The 19,753-nt window shown below is 37.6% G+C and overlaps 1 protein-coding gene across 2 annotated transcripts in view; it reads left to right on the top strand.

Moving 5' to 3' along the window:
• The window catches only part of PDE10A (phosphodiesterase 10A), a 199,098-nt gene extending 181,501 nt beyond the window's left edge, over positions 1 to 17,597 (top strand). For both annotated transcript variants that reach the window (XM_064446931.1, XM_064446930.1), the window contains 3 exons: positions 3,222 to 3,302; positions 7,271 to 7,359; positions 12,966 to 17,597. In XM_064446931.1, coding sequence (XP_064303001.1) covers positions 3,222 to 3,302; positions 7,271 to 7,359; positions 12,966 to 13,083 — 288 coding nt within the window. In that variant the 3' untranslated portion in view covers positions 13,084 to 17,597. The remainder of the gene's footprint in view (positions 1 to 3,221; positions 3,303 to 7,270; positions 7,360 to 12,965) is intronic.
• Positions 17,598 to 19,753: the final 2,156 nt, after the last annotated feature.

Here is a 19,753-nt window from a genome sequence, read left to right on the forward strand (position 1 = left end):
CCCAGACTTTAACCTGTCTTATAATCCACCAATGAGTTAATAAAGGTGGATCTCGTTATATAGCTACTTTGTGGAGCAAATGTAAATTAGAAGTTATTGACAGAAATTGATTCTGTAATCGGTGTTTTACTGGATCCTCTTTAAGAGGAGGTTAACTGATACATAGCGGAAGTTGGATATGGTGTGATCCAGTCAGGATGGCTGACAAATCTGACCACAGGTCTAAATGCTCCTGGAATATGGAAAGCTGGAGACAGATACAGAGAAAATCCTGGGAAAGCTAAATGGATAAAATGATTAGGATGTGTTTCACTGCAAAAATTGTTACTTAATTGGGGAAAGAAGGTAAACTCTAGAAACGTATACATGACTAGATTGAATGGTTATGTTACAGTTCCAAAAGTAGGATAGAATGTTGCTTCTAATTACTACTTGAGTTCATAATCTTAATATGGTTAATATGGTTTAATAAGAGCATTTTTATAATATTTCTTCTTTGTGTAATCACTGACTAAAACAATAACTGCAGAAGAGGTTGCAGCAACTTTGTGGTATGTCATGCTGACCTTTTTTCATTGAACAAAGCCCAGTATAGCTGGTGTTTTCAGCTAAGGCTTACCTTGATGTCACTCAGCGTGAAGCTTTCCCACAGTGCTACAACTCAAGCCAAATAATACATTTGGTGATAAATTATATAGGATTACAAGCTTGTATAAGATTTGTCTGCTGTGACTTTTTTGTGAGATATGAGACACCAGGCAGTTGTTAAATGCTTTCTGGAGGTTTTTTTTTAAGAGGCTTCCAAGCCACATATTGTATCCGTGCTGCAAGTATGATACAAACTTCTTTGCTTAAAATTTCAACTTAAACTTTCTGATCATGATCATAACTCAGCATAAAGGCAGCATTTTTTACAACAGTATCATACATGTGTTCACACATACTGAACACAAGAGAACACTTGTGCTCCTTGCACACGCGTTCCATCTAAATGTAATACATTTTTACTGTGAAGATGGTTGACCAATGGCACAGGTTTCCCAGAGAGGTTGTGGAGTCTCCATCATTGGAAATATTCAAAACCTGACTGGACACAGTCCTGGATCACCTGCTTTAGCTGATCCTGCTGGGGTAGGTTTGTGGGATGGATTGGATGATCCCAAGACATCCCTTCCAACCCAAATTATTCTGTGATCCTGTGATACCTTTTTCTTTCAAGGTGAAATGGTGAACATAAATCTGAGCTTTGTTCAGTTTTGGCATAATCAGTCAGAGGCTGGACGGCTTCCTCAAAGCTCTGACTTCAGGTGTTTCTCAGGCACTTGATATGTTAATCAAAGAGCTTAAAATCACATGATTCTAAATGGTTAAGTATTGAGGTTCTTATCATTGAGACTATGGAAGCTGCAGACAGTCCTGTATCAATCAATTGCAGCACTTTAAGCAAAGGAGAAAAATATTATTTTCTGGGGGCTCATAAAAACAAAGTTTGCTTACAGTTCCCAAATAACAATCCACTGATTTTCTGTGCTTGGAATTGTTACAGGCATCTTTTTTTATCAGGTGAGGAAGGAGGCCTTTCCTTTCATTTCTTTCAACAGTAAAATGTTTAAGAGAGACTAGATTCAATGATTCCAGCCTCTCTAGCTGCTTGGTGAAAGAAATGTGGTATGAGAGAATAGTCCAGACACCAATTCAAAAGTAGCTTCCTGATTACATCTCTTGTTGGTTAACAGAGCGGGATCATAGTCAATAGGTGATGTTGAGCCAAATATGCAAGAGGGAATTGACTTCCAGAAACCCCCATCTTTTCTATACTCAAAGTAGTTGCAAGGCAGTCAAATAGAAGGCTACTCCGCTCAGACTGGAATCAATCTATTATATTGCAAACTTCTCATTGAATAAAGGTGCCAAAACCCTCCCTTGGAAGGGCATGTAGGCACTTGAAATGTGGCTTGATAAAAACTTACAAGAATGATGTAAAAAAATGTCTTCTGAAGATGTCTTCACTACTGTACTTCACTACTACTGTAGCAGAAACACAGATTATGGGGACGTCCCAAGCTCTCACATAGCTAAACCTCTGTGTTCTTTAACGTGAGATTCAGCTCAGAGAGAAGCAAATATTGTATGCACAGTTATCCTGCATAAACTTTCTCCCAAACCAAGGTGTATTGAGTCTGGCTGGGATGGAGTTAACTTTTCGCTATAGTAGCCCTCATAGTGCTAGCACTGGCTCTGTTGGATGTGGAGGAAGCCTCTGGCATCTTCTCACATAAGTCACTCCTGTAGCCCCCCCACTACCAAAACCTTGCCATGCAAATCCAGTACATAATGTTAGCAGTTTGAATATCACATGGACTTTGGAATCTCAGACATGAGCAGCAGCCAAAAGCAACCATTGCTATGGCTGTAGTTGCCTTTATAACCTCAAGATTAAACTCCTGTGCTGTTTGGGCAATGCAGTTGAGGCATAAGAATTGGAAAACTTCTATTTGTTACAGAAAGTGGCCAGCTACTTATGGATTTTTAGGGAGTAGTTGTGTTCAGGCCCAGTATAGTGCTCAGAAATGTGTTTTTGCTGCTCTGCTGGTAATGGGTGAAATATAAGGAGACAATTTTGTCTTGTACATTACATATATCAGATCTTTGGGTATACTGCATCTTTCCCAGTATATTCCTCCCATGAATGTAGAGGGGTAACGTACTTAAAAAGAAGGCTGTTTGACAGGCAGCTTCCTCAGAACAGCATGCTCAAAAAAACTGGATTGGTGACAAAGAGGGCACATTGTAAATTCATCTCTTCTACTCAGCTTTTCCATGGATGGGTGAGCTGTGTTCTGCTGGTCATTGTATGAAAGTGCTTTAAACAGGTAATGTTTTGAAAGATGAGACTAACTATGAATAGAGCAGAATGGAATGAACTGATTTCTTTGGGATTGGCTTTATTCTTCCAGTTGCTTTTTATTATGGAGACACTCCTGGAAACAAGGAAAATGTGTGTACTTTGACTCAAAAACTTTCAGGATCTGCTATTTACATTATCACGTAGGTGAATGTATAAAATGAGCCCCTCCTTAGGCAGTTTCCTGAGATTGACTTAGACCATTATCACACATTATTTTAAAATCTAGATTTTTAGATTGACATATAATAGGAGGTGAAAATTAATTCAACAGTCTTGATTTTTATTTTCCTCATCTCTCTCTGCTTTTCCCCAGGGTGATGAAATGAAGAAAACAGGTATTCAACCTATTCCGATGATGGACAGAGATAAGAAAGATGAAGTCCCTCAGGGTCAGGTATGAACTCTCTCTGTAAAATGATACATGTATTATAGTGTTAATAAAACACGTATGGAAGAAACATTTTATATATTAGTGAATATTTCATTTGACGTTAGGATATGTGGGCTGCTGAATTCTATGTTTGGCATGGAAAACAGGGTTAATATTTTTTAAGTAGCAGTGGAAAACTTGTTTTCAAAGACATTACTTAAATGGCAGTGGGCTCTTTGCTGCCGTCACCTGTTCCATTCTTTGTACTTGTAACTAGCTAAAACTGCAGTCACCTGCGATTTTGAGAAGTATCAACATTTTGTCAACTTAGCAAGCAGTTGCTTCAGCCCTTAGCTAAAAGGTTTTGCTGTTTTATCCTGAGTGCAAAATGAACTTTGTCACCCGTTCCTGGTTAAAATATCCAGGTTCAGATTTCAAAATATTTGTAATCTTCGACCAATACTTATTTATTAGTTTTCTGAGTAACTATAAACACTGCTTTTTGACATTCCTAAAAAGAAAAAAAAGAAAAAAGAAAAAAAAAAAAAGAAAAAAAGAAGAGCTTCAATAGACTGTTTTTCAAAGTCTTTGAGTACTGATCTTCCTGTGCATAAATGTGCAGAAATGACTGCTTTTTTTATGTTCTCCCTAGGGAAAATAGGTATTTTGTAAACATGAATTTGAGGGGGAAAAAAGGTCTTTGAACTAACTTTTTTGGTTAAATGAAGAAAGGTAGCCTTTGATTACCTGAGCAGAGAAAAAGAAATTCAAGTTGTCCATTGTCCATTCATATACATATATATATATGTATACGGGATTTTTTCTTTCAGTGGCCTCTGATGCTTTAATTGTCAGTAGTTAGCACTCACAAAGCATTTCATGAACTCTGAAATTAAAAGCAATATTTAAAATAAATTAGAAATTACAAAGTATCACAAAGCCACTTGTAGTTTAGTTACTTGGTAAACAAGACGATGGAAATGTTTATATTTTGACATTTTACTCCATTATGGTCTATCATATTTTAGCATAAAAACTATTACCCTTATAATAGTAAGGAATTAGCAGTTAATTTACTAAATTAGTGTGTTTAGTACAAGTGTAAGAAGAGAAGAAATATTCTTCTGTATTTGGTGTATTTCTTCCACACACTGTATTAGTTATCTTTTAACATCTTGAAAAGTGCACGGTATTATTGTATGTCGTCATCTTGGCATTTGTGAAAGAATTGTTCATGGCATGAAAGTACGGATCTAAGAAATAAGCTTTTTTTTTTCTCTTGAAAATGCACTGGGTATTGTTCCAGGTCCTTTTTTACTTTGTGCTCTGTTCTATGCTGCTTAATAGTATAACAGTAAAATATTAAGCAAAATGAGACATTACAAGCCAGCTTCAGTAGTATAGCTGTAGCTGCTGCACCTTACAACAATGTTGCAGCAAAATGTGAGATTTAGGACACACATAGTTCTGTGAAAGTAACCATTCCTATGATTATGTAGAGGCTGAAGAATTTAATAAAGCATGATCATCCATTTCCTTGGGCTCTAACAAAAAGCATTAATGAATTTTTTTAATGTGGATTTTAATTAAAGCATTAATACCTTATTTAAAAGACAATGAAGTTTAGGAAATAAGAATTTGTATAAACATGTAATCTCTGAAAAAAACTATTTCTGCCTCAAGAACTCATCTTTGATGAGAATAGCTTGTACTTAGCTCTTTGTCTCACTTGGGTGGCTGGATCAGTTCGTCTCTGTTGTGCTTTGCACCCTTTGCAGCACAACTCATGTAAGGTCTCCGAGTTTGGTGTCCTCCTACTGTGGAGCCTGCACTGCAGATTTGTTCCTGACTCAGCAAGGATCCCATCACCCTCTTTTCTGCCCCTCCTCTTGGAACCTGTGAATAAAACAGAAATGCCAAAACTGTGCTGTGACCTGAAAGTCTTTTTCATAAACAAGTCAAGCCAGCCCGAGTAATGAAAGGAGAGAGAAGGAACAGTTTATGTGCTTCAGCCATTCAAAGCTTATCCCAAAACCACAATTTTCAGGTTGAAAATAAAAGGTTTATCATCATTATCATCATTGAAGTTGCTGCTCTTAAAGCTAGCAGTATGTTTAGGATGCACAGTTTGAAGAGACAGGAACAATTTATTTCAGAAACGAAAGATATTCTCTAGTTCCTCCTTCTTATGCATCTTAGGATATCCACACTGGCTTTCCTGCAGTGACTTCAATAGATTGCTCATAATTGAGTGAACTCTAGGGTTTCCGTCTAGCCACAGCAACATAAAAATCCATCTGGAATAATTTGTTCAGGTAACCTAAACCTTTTGCAAAAGGGATTTGTGTGAGTTTGCTCTGATCAGAGATGGAAACTTTTGCAAATGAATGTTTTTAGTTAGCTTGGCTTTATTCAAAACCTAAAACCATTGAGCCTTTTAGGGTTTTTGTTCTTTGGTTGATGTGCATTTTAACTTAAAAGCTTTCAGGACCTTAAAGGACACATTTTATTCTGAATACCAGGATTGCAAAGAGAAGGTTGTTTGGAATATATTGCAGATGAACTTAGTTTGGTTGAAATCTTTTATATTTTGCAATGACAACATACTTCTCATTGAGCCCAAAAGTCTACAGTGTGACTGTACCTAAGGTCCCATTTTAATTTTTGATAGCTATGGAGTAATCTACTATTTTCCAGTGAAATAAAATATTGCCCCTTGAAAAACAAACAAATAGGAAACTAAAACACAAGAAAAAAACATATAGGAAGAAAACAATGCACTATGCAAAAAAGCAAACTTTTTATTGATGAGCAGACATCACAGCTGTGTACAGCCTTGCCTTCTCGCCTGCTGCAGTTTCCTTCTGTCAGTTACAGCACGATTACTTCAACTAATATTGTTGGGTTCTCAGGTCAGAAAATGTATCTTACTTTTTTTAAAGTACAATATGGGTCTGACATGGGTCATACATGGCAGTATGGGAGGAATCTCTGTATTGATGGAGGTGAGGACAAGATTTGCTCTTCAATTTCTGAATAAGGGCCGATGTTTAGAGTGTTAAAAAGAGACTTATTATCACATGCTTCGGTCACAGTACAATACATGGTATTTCACTAAAAGGCATTTAAAAACTCTGCCCAAAGAAAGGGATCATAGTGCACTACTGTAACTATCATGAGAGCCTGGGATAAATGAGTGGTGTTATAATGGACCTGAATTTAACCTGTCATCCTTGCTAATATATAAGTAGCATTTTCTAAAAATTCCCTCGTGTTATGACAATTCAGCTGTGACGTGGTAGCTGTCATAGGCCCCTGAGCCTGTATGAATCAGATATCATTTAAAAGGTGCTCATTTGATATTCTTTAAATAGATTTGTATGATAATGGTAAAAATATATCACTGAACTGCCTACACGAAAAGAAATGGCAAACCAATTATTGATCACAGTGCACACCTTTTAGAAACTTTCCAAAGGTGCAAAGCCCCTAGCATCTCAAGTGAATCGAGCTATGGAATACATACTCTGTAGGACATCAGAACAATCCAGAATCTGACCATATTTTGGCAATGCCACACAATTTTCCTTTTTTTAAAAAGAAAAAAATTCATCTGAAGAATAAAGTTTGCAGAAATGTCTCTGCCATCTGCACCTATTTCCTGCCACTAGTGACACCAAAGGGCCAGACAGATCCTAAGCAAATCAATTTAATCAACTGAATAATAAAAGGTCCTGTAGAAAATCTTATCTGAAGCAGCCATATTAGTCATAAAAGGAGACATGTAAGTAACTGGTAATTGCCAGAGACTTCACTGTTAGTGCTTCATTTTAAAGTATTCAGATATTAAGAAGAGATGCAGAAGTAAGAAGTACTAACATAAGTAGTAATTAAGTAAGTAGTCGACAGCTTTGAGCTAGCTGGCTGTTATCTTTCAGTGTAGTTTGGCAACTTTTAACTATTTTTTTTTTCTTTTTTTTTTTTTTTCACAGATTGGGTTCTACAATGCTGTAGCCATCCCATGTTATACTACACTCGCACAGATCTTTCCTCCAACCGGGCCCCTACTCCGGGCATGCAGGTGAGTAAATGTGTAAGTTTTTGCAAGGTGTGTAGCTTGGTTAAAGAAAAAGCAAACACGCTTTGCAAGTTTGTCTGGAAATACAGACTTTTAATTTTAGAATTTGCATGCAGATAAACAGGGATATGCATCTCATTAACCTGTGCAGAAACCCAGAGGCAATAACTACTGCCTGGGACTATCCAACACAGATCTACAGACACAGCTGATTAAAATGTGTTTGATGCCAAAACCATTTAGAGAGAAACAGGTTCAGTGCTTATGTATCCCTCTCTAGGCTGGTTCAGTGCAATTTCCCTCTCTGTTCTTTTTACTTCAACATGATTCTCACAACTAAGATTGGCTAGAATTCTGTTGCATTAAAAAATGTGGTTATATTTCATGTCAGAACACATTTATTAAAAAGGCAAAAAAGAAAGATCCCCAGAATATTCAGCAACTGGGAGCATAAGGGTAGTACCACTGGGATATGGGAGAGGCAGATGTAACTTTGTCCTATCCAGCAGTTGGGATGTAGATCAGGATCTTCTGGAGGAGACTCAAGGGTACTTTACCCATTGGCTGCTTCTACTTTGGAATGATGGTGGAACTTTCTGTAAGTAGTTCTGTCCAATAACTATATCCGGGACCTTAGCAATCTTTCCTGACAAAACTTCTGCTGAAACCAGTATGCTTCATTAAAATGTTCCAGTTTCAGTTAATCAGCATTCTCTAAGGAAGAACAGTTGGTTCGTAAAATGCCAGCAATCTTTAGTCACATCCAGGGAAAAGAGGACTGTTTTTCAATGCTCTTACTAGCACCTCTCTCATAAACTTTTTTTTCCTCTTGTGGTCCTTAAATTCTAGCTTTCATTGAACTTACTCTTCATCCTGTATGGCAGATCTACCTACTCTGTCACTTTCCTGATCTTGTGGGCTAAATGATCTGTGTGAAGTAACAGAGTGTGCCCACTGTATACAAAACGCCATGAAATTTAACATAGTGGTTAACAAAATAATTTCATTCACACCCAAACGCTATTTCATATAGCTATGAGAACAATACGTAGGTCTGTACTGGTGGGAAAGAGGACTCTCTTATGAAAAGCACTGAGTATCTAGGGACATCGTTAATAGTCAGGCGCCTCTAAGGTCCCACTGCTGGGCATGGCTGTGCACCCCTTAGATGGTTATGGAGGGAGTATATTAAGTAGGAATAGAGACTATGCCTCTGTAGTTATTATATTAATGGGACTACAGCTGGAATCCTGTTTTAGCATCTGTGCTTTAAGAAGAGTAGATAAAGACACTAGCAAATAAGAGAAGATTAAGAAAAAGCTTAAAGAATGTTTTGAGATCTTTGTAGTGAGAGACTAAAAAAATCTGACACAATGTGTTCAGTTTATCCAAGAGAATTACTTTATCAAAATCTGTACCTGTCTCCAATAGTATGTTTTCTGCTTAGACAAAGCTCATTAATTTAGCAGGTAAAGACTACTTGAAGCCCAAAGGTTCAACCAAAGAATATGGTGAATGTCTTTTTTAGCATTTGGAATAATGTCAGTTGAAGATCTTAAACCAAGGCTAGGTATGCTTTTTAAAAGAGAGAGTTAAAAGGGAGACAGGTCTGAGGCACAGTTACTGTGATGAAATTGCCAAGGCCTCTTTTCCAGGCAGTCAGGCTAGGTGATCCTTATAGTAGTGTCTTTCATCCTTAGCAGCTATGAAAGTAACAATGCCTGGTAAATAATAGGCAGTGATTTGTTATCATAAATTGAGTAATGTGGAAGTATTCCTAAGTGCATATTTTAGTGGTTCCATCAGTTAGCATTAAACTCTTCCCTGATTTGAAAATGATGTAGTGTGTTACTATCATAATGGTATCAAAGTCCAAATCCTGTTTCAGAATTGGGAGTTACAGTACGGGGAAGGAATGTGTACTCCCTGAGCCGTGTTGACCTGATATATATGTGTTGATAGTTTGATTATAGGTAATTGAATAATGTGTACTCTGACAAATAAAGAAGAGTTGCTTTCAGTGTGAAATCAGAGAACATGAAGTAAAGTACAGAACTGCTTGTAATCCTTTTGGTCTTTACAAGGTCGTGAGTCATCCAACTGCTTTACTGAGAGGTAGTCTGAGATCTTAAAAGTTTTCTAACTACTTTCTGTTTCTAATCCTTGCTCGAAGGCATGTTGCTTCAGCTGTGTTGATGGCTGAAAGCTAAATGGTCAGTTATCCGATCCATGTAACTGGAACACAGATTGTGCTTTGCGTAACCATGTTTTCAGGCAGGAAGAGTTTTTTACTGTTCATGTGGACTAAACAGTATCAGCTATAATACCCACTATTAGAAATGCAGTAATGCTTATCATGAGTGTTTCCAGTTACTTGTTTCTACTCAAGCTAACAAATACTGTCAAACTGCTTTATATACGTGAAAATTTTTTTTTTTGTTACATATTTGTCAACATCTGGGTGTTCTTTTACTCCCCAAAGCAGTATCTATATGCTTGTAACGTGAAAATGTCTTGCAGAGACTATATGATTAATAAAGTAACCTCAGCGCTGGATGTCAGGAAAGGTCTGTCACTAGCACAATCAAATAGGAGGTCTTAAAAATGGGTTTGTATTTACTGCAGTACCATTTGCATAGGCCTGCTGGTACTTTTGGTAAGAAGTTAGCATTGTTATTCCACTTAATGGGAACTGGGGCTTAGAGAGGCTAGCTTAAGTGCTTAAGACTGCACAGCATCTTTTTCAGGAGCAGGGTTGTAGGAAGATCCCTATCTTTTGATTTCTAGGCGCATGGATGTCCAAATGAGGAGTATTTGCAAGAGTGGCTTGTAATACTTGATGGTCCATCTTTCAGTACTCAGCTGAGGAGATCTATAGTTGAACTGTAGAGTACCAAGTACCCACATACATATGTGTTCTAGATGAAAGGTTCTCCAGGCTTCTGAAGATCAAGCATGAGCATCTTTTCAAGAGTGGGTTCCTCTGCAAAAGGTGTGATGTCTGAAGCAAAAGTAGTCAGACTCCTGGCAGAGATTATACGAACATTTCCTATTCTAGAATAGAATACAATGTTTATTGTTTGGAATTCCAATTGCAGTTATAATACTGATACTTCCGAAAGCTACATTGGCACAATCCCCAGACTGGGCACAGCTCTGTACAGACACAGCTCCCCACCCTGCTCTTGTGCATTCCTTAATTTAGATTGCACTGGTGCAGAACTGGGGCATAGATGTGTGGATAGGGTTTAAGATCTCCGTAAGGCTAAAGAGCTTCATGAAAATCCACACCCTGTCATAGAGTCTTCTCAGGAGCAGTTTGATAGTTTTAGCCTAGCCTTGGAATTACCCTCTACTGTCTGTTTGAGGGGGTTGGGGAGGAAGTGCTGAGAGTTCAGACCTGGAGATGCAGAGTAGGAAATCAAGAACACAGATCTAACTTCAACTTGCCAATTACTAAAATGTAAGTTATTGCAGGGTTTAGGTTACTCCAGAGTGTTTCAAATAGCAGATTTTTCCCTACACTTTTTTTCCCTTTATTTTTGATGAGTAACTGTTATTCAATGTGATGAGAGGAGTACAGCCTCATTCCTGTTTGGTATTGCCTCAGCTGCTGACTGAACCGATTTTGATATCACCCCTTCACCAGCAGTGCTCGTTCTTGGAACACAGTGTTTAAGCTGACGTGTCCTTGAGTTGTTTGGAATGCAGACACCAGCTGCGAATAATAGCAAGGCAGCATGTCAGCATCAAGGTTTTTATTTTGAGAGCCTCTGGGCATTTATTCCAGACACTTAGGAGCCAGGGCTTCGTTTGGATCAAAAAGGCAAATGAATTGTATTATCTGCATCTTTAAAAAAAAGAAAAAAAATCACTCACTGATTTCCCTGAGGTAAGGTAGCAGCTAACAGTCTGGACAGTTATCTTATCTGGTAATTTATTCCACATTTTTAAATACTGTCTTGTTATTCTGTGTAGATCAGAACTACCAGCCACCTATGTTATAGTGTTCAGAATAAGTCCTATGTGTGTTTTGTAGCCCACGTACTCAGTAGGCCTACCAAAGTGGAAAATCTATGATAGTATATTTCTTTAGAGGATGTGATTTATTTTTTCCCTTTATTTCAGACCAAATAACTTTAAACAATTTTCCATGTGCTCTCAGATCTCTCAATTCTTGCTGAAATTGATATAAATTAAAATATTTTTGCTGCAATTCTCCTCATTACTTTCCCAGTTTCAGGAAAGGGACATAGAAATAAAGACAGTTCAGTTTTTCTGATCCTTAGTGCCTGATTGTATTAGCAGAGATTCAGTGCCATATTGACACTGGCTTCATGACTTCGAACTGGCCTGGAGCACTGGCAGAGCAGATTTCCATCTGCCTGCAGAAAATGGTGTAGGTGTTCCCCTAGAGGGCACCAGCTTTCTTCGATAGACTCCATCAGATCCTGCCTTCCTCCATCCCCAGAAAATGCAACATTTTCTCTTCCTACCTGTTCACTGTGCTTTCAGCTCATTATTTGCTGTTTTGTCAACTGTTTCAGCAAAGCTGTGACAAAAAAATCAGAAGAGTTCTGCCACATAAATTCCGATGTAATACGATAATATGACACACAGCATGAAAGACCTTAGTGCTTTTACCATCCTGCTTGTTTACTGGAGATCTAAGAACTGTTGTTTTAGTAACTAGGTATCTTGATAGTATGAAAAGGGAACAGTTGAGCTTGCTCTCTTTCTCCCTGCCTTTGAAGACCGAATGCTAGATTTGGCTATAGGTAGCAGGTGTGGTCTGCTATTGGATATCATCAACATGACTTCCAAGACACTGGAGTGGTACTAGTATACAGCAAGTCCGATTATGGGTCTGTACTCCCTTCAGATCATTAGAACATTATCAGCTTAATTTCTCATCATTTTATGGCTTGTGAATCAAAGTTTGGACTTGCAGGTTGGCCAAAAAAATTTCTATCTCAAGGAAGGGGTACTCTTTAAATGAAGTAGATTGATGGTATGATCACCACATTAGTAATTAAAAGTTGATAACTATGATGTTGGCATGCAACATTCTATACGCTGTAAGGCAGCCCATGTGCAGGAGTTTCAGGCGGCTTAATGTGCTTCTGTGGTTTCCAGTGAAGGAAGTTTCCTGGGAAAAGTCCTCATCTCTGTGGTGGTTTTGAAAATGGCTAAAGTATGATGTGGTAAAATCCCTGAAGTCTGAAGCGATGAAGGCTGCTTGTCTCCAGACTGCTGTTCCAGTGTCTCTGCAGAATTCTCTCTTTTGGGTCACAGCTGGGTTCTCTCTGCAGCCATGAGGGCTGGAAATTTGTAGCGCAAGCAGGTGCTAGCCTCTAGCTCCAGGACTCGTTCTGGTATGCTGTAGGCTTTTATATAGTAAACACATATATGACCCACACAGAATTACAAAATGAGATAACTGAATGTAAAGGATGAAATAATGTAAAGATGATAAAAGCTTGATGACATACAGGTACTTATACACAACATAAATCTACACCTTACAGTACAGCAGACAGTATTGTTAGGAAGAAATCCTAATAAACTTATGAACAGTGCTTACCTCTTTTAATTTTTTGCATCTCCAGGGACAACCTCAACCAATGGGAGAAAGTAACAAGAGGTGAGGAAGCCTCTATATGGATTCCTGCCCAGTCCCTTGCTCCTGGGACTTCAGATTCACTTCCTGTGAAGATTGATGACTGAACAGCAGAAACAGATCGCTTTAACCTGAAGAGCATCCCGTCTTGTTTTGGGGGTTGTTTTTTGTTTTGTTTCATTTTTATTTGGAAAAAAAAAAGAAAAAATAAAAGCTACAAAATGCTAACTAAGAAGCAGATCTGCCTAGGAGGGTAACACCCACGGAGTTACCTCAACTGAATGACTCTGGCAGCCAATCTCCTGACCTACACCAGTGACACAACATGAACAGAGAGAAAACGACAACCCAGATGTTTTGGAATCAGCTGTCAAAAGAGAACTTGCAACTTGTGAATATAAAAGACTGGCCTTATCTCATGGGCTACGTTGCTGAGGCCTTAATTTAAAACTGATGGGGGGAAAAAAAAATCTTAGGGGGTACTTCTAAATTGTATCTTTCTAGTAAGGGTTTCAATGGTACTTTTATTATACCGTACTGTGGCTGGCTTTAACACCAGTGTCACTTGGGAGTTCTTGGCTATAAATAGAACAATATACCCATTGCTATTGTGAATGTTTATGTGTGATCTACTTGTAATCAGTTTGAACTCCAGCAGAATCCCTGAAGACTATAATTCATGCTTAGGTTACAGTGAATTCTCTTGCTGCAAACTGAAGGAAAACCACCATTCAAGTTAAAGGTTGAAAGTACTTCATTAAGCATCATGATGCAAATTGTCTGTCACAAGGCAAACACTGAAAGAACTAGTGATGGCGCTTTGTTCTTCAGAATGATTTATAAACCTAGACAACTCCTCCCTTAAAACACTGGAAATACTGGATATTTATCTCCGATATAAGAGAGAGTTTCAGGTTGGAGTTTTTGTATCCATAGTGACCGAAGTATCAGATTAAAATTTAAATGTGAGAGCGAAGATTTCCTTGCCTAGTTCACAATTAAGTAGGCATTTTTATTTCTACCTGCTAAGCTGTATTTTAAAAGGTATTAGAGACATACCTGAAGTATGCTATCTGCTGGGAACAAAAGCCTTGTCAGAAAAGTCAGGACTGATAAGAGGGATTGTGGTACCATCACAATAAATCAAAAATGTTGCTGTATTGACTAGCTTTTGTGTTGCACAGTAACACTGCATGTCTTCTACTGCTCTCTTCCCCTATCCCAAGATGAGTGAAATTAGGAAACTTCTCCATTTGTCTGTTTGCTTTTTTCCCCTAGTTCAGCAAAATTTCCAGGCTTAGAACTTCCTTTCCCAATGATAGAATAGCTGAGTGAAGAAAAGTACTCTAAAATGTTGTGTTTACAGTTCTGTGCTGACTTTAGGCTTCAGCCTTACAAACTTAGGCACAGACTTTAAGACCTTACATTTAATGCCACTCTTTTAAATTTAGTGCAATTGTACAGAGTATGTTTCAACAACACTTAATTTGCCTTCATCTTTCTCTTAAAAATAATGAGGAAAAAAATCCTCATATTGATCCACACAGTAGGTGAAAACACAGTCTTTGCATACCTTTCACATACAGCCTATACTGCATTATATGCTTTTTCACAGATAATACAGTCTTATAGTGGTTCCGTGGTAACATGGCCATTTGTGTAATTGCGACAAATAACAGTAGAGATTTAAAGACAGAACACAGGTTCTCTTTTTCCATCTCATGTCTGTTGAGCTGTATTGCTCTAATAAGCATGCCACCTTATGGGTTTCACGTGAATGACTTGGACTCTTGAGTTTTGCCTTCTGTTATGGTCGAGCACATACCAGTATCTGTACATGTGTACAGTAAGTGATACGTAATTGCATAATGTATAAATGCACCTAAGCCTTTGCAGTACATGGATAACCCAGAGGTTGAGAATTCAACATGAAGTGATCTCACTTGTATGATACAGGTTACCTAGCACCAGCCTGATAATTCTTTTCCGTTTGCTTTGCCAGTTCTATTTGCAGAAATTCATTGTTAACCACAGCAAACTATTTTAGAACAAAAGAAAAAAATTGCAGGGAACAGTTACACCGAAGTAGAATGAGCAGTATCTCATGCTGTGTCTTCTGCTTTACTCCTTAGCAGTTCTGTTTTTTCTAAATCTTGTAATCCACTGAATACTTGAGTCACAATCCACAGTTCCTATTATTTACATGAAAATGATCCAAATGTATCATGACTACAAAAATACTCTCTGAAATTCAGATACCCCAACAACTGGATGGAACATTTTTCCTTTGTAGGTTAAGTATATTTGCTGTTATTCTCCCTCTTTGAATGCTGATCTTCTAAGTGTTGCAAAAAATATTTCTTATCACACTGTGTCTGTGTTATGGAAAGCTATTAGTTCATCCTTTATTCGTTGACAGGAAAGATAACTTCACTAGTTCTGTTTACTTAGCATTCAAAATATTTTCCAGTATCACATAATATTTTTTGCTTTGAAGCTTGTAAGTACTGATACAAAACATGTTTCCCTAACAAATTTGTAAAATTGGCAATAAGTTGTTCTAATAATGTCTCAAGTCAGTCAGGTATTGTTTCCAATGTAGAACTATCCAAACCACATAAAATGTATGTCTGCTATAGAATAACGTCCATTAGAGTTAAAAAGTTTGGCTCCAGCGGTGGTGGTTTGGTTTGCTGGTTTGCTGGTGTGCAAAAGGAGAAAGGCTGTGACAAAACGTTATTCTTTATTAGCACCTAGACCAACAAAAATAGCAAAAAATAGTCTTTTCTAAGCAAATATATTCTGCTTTAGCATTTACAAAGTGCAAATTCAGATGTGTAATTTTTTTTGCGGAAACAAGGTTATACCCGCACTTCCAGAGCCAAAACCACTAAAAATTTAAACTTTGAAGCTGCATTTGAATTTCGTGGCCCAAGAACACGTTGAGGTTCAATTGTTCAAAATTCTAGAGTTGGACTCACAAGGAGAGCAGTAAGACATCTAGGTCTGTAAGACATCTGGCTCATGAAGTTAAACTGCCAGAAGCCATTTTTCTTTGAATTTTTATCCTGCTAAAACTGATCTTGCCCAAGATCAGTAAGAACGTATAAAAAACCCTAACAGATCTCTCCTTTCCTAGAAGTGTTAGCCTTTATACTCCCAGAACTGCATTATTTTTGTTAATAATTCCAGTTGCTTTTCCCTTCTAAGACTGGTAAAGGTAAAAAAATTGTTTGAAGCCGTATCTGAGTATTTCTAGTGTATTATGAAATGGTACCTGAAAGATACGCACTAAGTGAGGAAAAAAGTTGACGTAACATGATACTCATCTGAGACATTGCATATTTTATTAACAGCACTGACAGAAACTCCACTGTTATAATTAATGTATGAATTTTGTGCAGTGGTACAACATTCTGCTGTAATGGTTCAACTCATGGCAGTGTTTTTTTTGTAAATGGCCATTTAGTTATTACATTAGAGAAATGCAATACGTTTTTTTAGTTGGCGTATATGGTGAAACATTTACACTGGAGGGGACATGCAGCGTGGAATTCATCTTTTAATGTGGCACAGGCTTCTCTCATGTGTTTAAACTTAGAACAGTGTGATCAGTTTGCTGTGACTGCATTTAGAGCATTTATTGTTAAAATTCTAGGGGTAGGAAATAGAACTATTCGTGTTAAAAAGTAGAGATAGATGCTCAAAACGATTATGACCCTCTTGAAATAATGCATTTGCCTCAAACACTGTGATATAGGAACAGTTCTGTGAAGTGGAATCATTAATTTGTTCATTCTAGACACCGAAAAGGCTTTCTGCACAGCACTACAAGGAAGTTCATGTTCAAACTTTAGGTTATATATCCCAGTCTAGCAAAGGCATGCCATAACTCTTATTTTGCTTTCTGACCAAAAACTGTGCTCGATTGTAATACGGGTGTATACTCTGACAAGAAACCTAAAATAACGGACTGCTTTCTAGGGTAGATCAAACTGATTTGTAGAGTAGATTCATATATATTCAAAATTCAGGTTGGGCTGTTATGTGAAGAAGAAAGAACTTCAAGGTAACAACATTCAACTTTACTACATTTAGTGAGCTGAAAATTTTGTTTTATATATATATATATTTACACACACACATATATATATATATGATACATATAAACTATCTTTGTAAAAAAAACAAAAAATATGCAAGTGCAATAATTTAAAGAGGTCTTAACTTTGCATTTATAAATTATAAATACTGTACATGGTGTGTAATTTTTTTCATGTATTCATTTGCAGTCTTTGTATTTAAAAAACAAACCTAAACCTTTATTATTACGTTTGTACAATAGAACAGTAAGCATTTATTATGATATAGTTAAGTTGTAAATAAATTCACAAACCAAACAGCCAGTACATATGCATATATGGGTGTCCTATTGTGAAACCTGTTTTTGCTTTTACTGCTGGCTTTAGCACAGCAAGACTACTTCTGTGGATATGTAATTATACATATAAATATATGTATGATACATAAAATATATTTAGAAATGTTCATAATTTTAATGGATATATCTATACATATACTTTGGTGTGAATATTACTGAATACAGAGTTTTTTAATATTATTTTTCATGTTTATTTTTGCTATTATTGGGAGTGGAAGTGAGGGATGGAAAGCGTGTGTGCGTACGTGTGCGTTTATACCACAAGTAGTCCACAGGAGATCTGGAATCGAAGCGCAATGCAGTACCTAATGCATCGATTTGCTTCAAAGATGTCTTGCTCTGTTCATGCTCAGTAAACAGGGTATTCACCATTTGTAGACCTCGAAGTGGCCCTGTCTGTGGCTCTACACGACCCCTTTCCATTCTCAGAGAAAGATGCTGAGCCTGCGATAGAGAGTTCGCCCTGAGCTCTGGCTCTAGTTCTCAGCGTGGCCTCCAAACGTGCCTGGGTCTCCCTCCTCACTGACGGAACTCAGCATTGCTAGGGTGACTTGGCCAGAAACAGGTTTCCAGGGCAACTGTTTCAGTTTAACTGCTGCGCACTGTTGTCAAAAACAAGGTTTTTTAAAACCATACCTAGGTTTGTGCTGTTGTGACCAGTCCTTCCGGAAAGCTCTGTGTGCTGCAAGGGACGTGCTGCTAGGGCTAACTTCTGTGATGAAACAGAAACTGCACTGACATTTAATGCTTTTTTTTTTTTTTTACAGTCTATTCATTTCAGTTACAACCTGAATTATTTTGAGGGACAGGCAATACAAGAGGAATGTTTCTGTGAATTCTATTAATTTGGTCCTTTCTACCTGTTCCTGTATTTTTGGCAAGGAACTCAAGGCTGAAGTCAATCAATGACTTTCTGGTCAAGCTTTTCAAATTGATGGCAGTCACATGCCTTTTCAAGTTTTTCTGTTTGTCATGCAGATTTAGCTCTTGTAGCACAGTATGGTGCTGCACTGGTCACTGCCCAGTCAGTATGCTTTCCTTAACATTTTTAGCCCTTTGTTATTAAAAAAAGATCACGGGAGGCTTACAAAAATCAACCCCTGAATATATTCCCTTGCAGGGATTGGAAAATATAAATGTAAGAGCACCGTAACTGAAGCTCATAGAAGTTTGGCAAGGAAAGGAGTATTTCTGTTAGTTTTGAGGGACTTTGGATCAGGCTTATTTGAAAGTATCCAAGTGCGCCATAAGATCCTGTGCTCATCTGAGTCAACTGTAAGCGACAGAGACTTCAAGGGATTTCACCTGCTCAACAAGTGTTGGAGATTACTTTGTTGTACCTATTTTGCCGAAGACAATTACTGAGGACAAATTCCCCTTCCTCAATCTGTAGTCCCTCAGATTAGGGAGAAAATTTTTTTTCAATGTGTTTCAGCAGTGCTCTAGGAAGAACACGGGTGTTGCTCACAAAGATAAAGATCTTTGGGTCAAGAATGAATTACAGAGAAATGCTTCAGAAGGTAGCTGCTGTATGCATAGGACCTGTTGTTTAGAAGTCTTGTAAAATAAAGGGGAAACCTGAGATTCAAGAACTTTGAAAATAATTAATTATACCAGGTAAAGTTTTCCTTTCCTGTTTTTTTTTTTTTTTTGTTTGTAACATTGCTGGAAGGACTAAGTGATTTTCACCAAATCATCTGTTAGCTTTCAGCTGGCATTAATTCTTTTTTACAGCAATGTAAACCCTGTGAATATAGGTGAGAATATCATGTTTGTAGAGCTACTTCTGTTCTTTGAGCTGTCTTTACACTGCTTATGGAAGAAATACAAGCTGTTAAACACTATTTAATAAGGATATGGAAATGAAAATACCAAAGAAGAAGGAAAAAAAAACCAAACAAACCCATTTGGAAGCACCTAAGAGAGCCAATATCTGTCAGAAGTCTTTGAAAATGTTACCATCGATGTTAGTAGCAGTGGTGAATGTGGTGTGGTGGTGAATATGGGTATTTGGAATTAGTGCTGCTGGACAAGTTGATCATAAAGAAAAGAAGCGGTATAACATTAGGTTCCAACTAGTGAAGTCCAAGCTGTTTTCTGCAGCTGACTTGCGGAGAGAAAACAAGTATTCAGTACTGGGCACATTTTGCATCTTGTAACAAAAAATCCCACCTTGCTGAAAAAGAACGTAGTTTCTCATGTGACTAGCCTGGGAGAAAGGCCAGTGACATGTGACTTTCCTCTTAATGTGAAAATGTACTGAAGCTGGCAGAGAGGATTATTTACCTTTGGAAAGACAATGATCATCTGTTACAGTGCTACTTATGGACTTGAGG

Source organism: Phalacrocorax carbo, chromosome 3, assembly GCF_963921805.1.
Source record: "Phalacrocorax carbo chromosome 3, bPhaCar2.1, whole genome shotgun sequence".
Classification (NCBI taxonomy): Eukaryota; Metazoa; Chordata; class Aves; order Suliformes; family Phalacrocoracidae; genus Phalacrocorax; species Phalacrocorax carbo.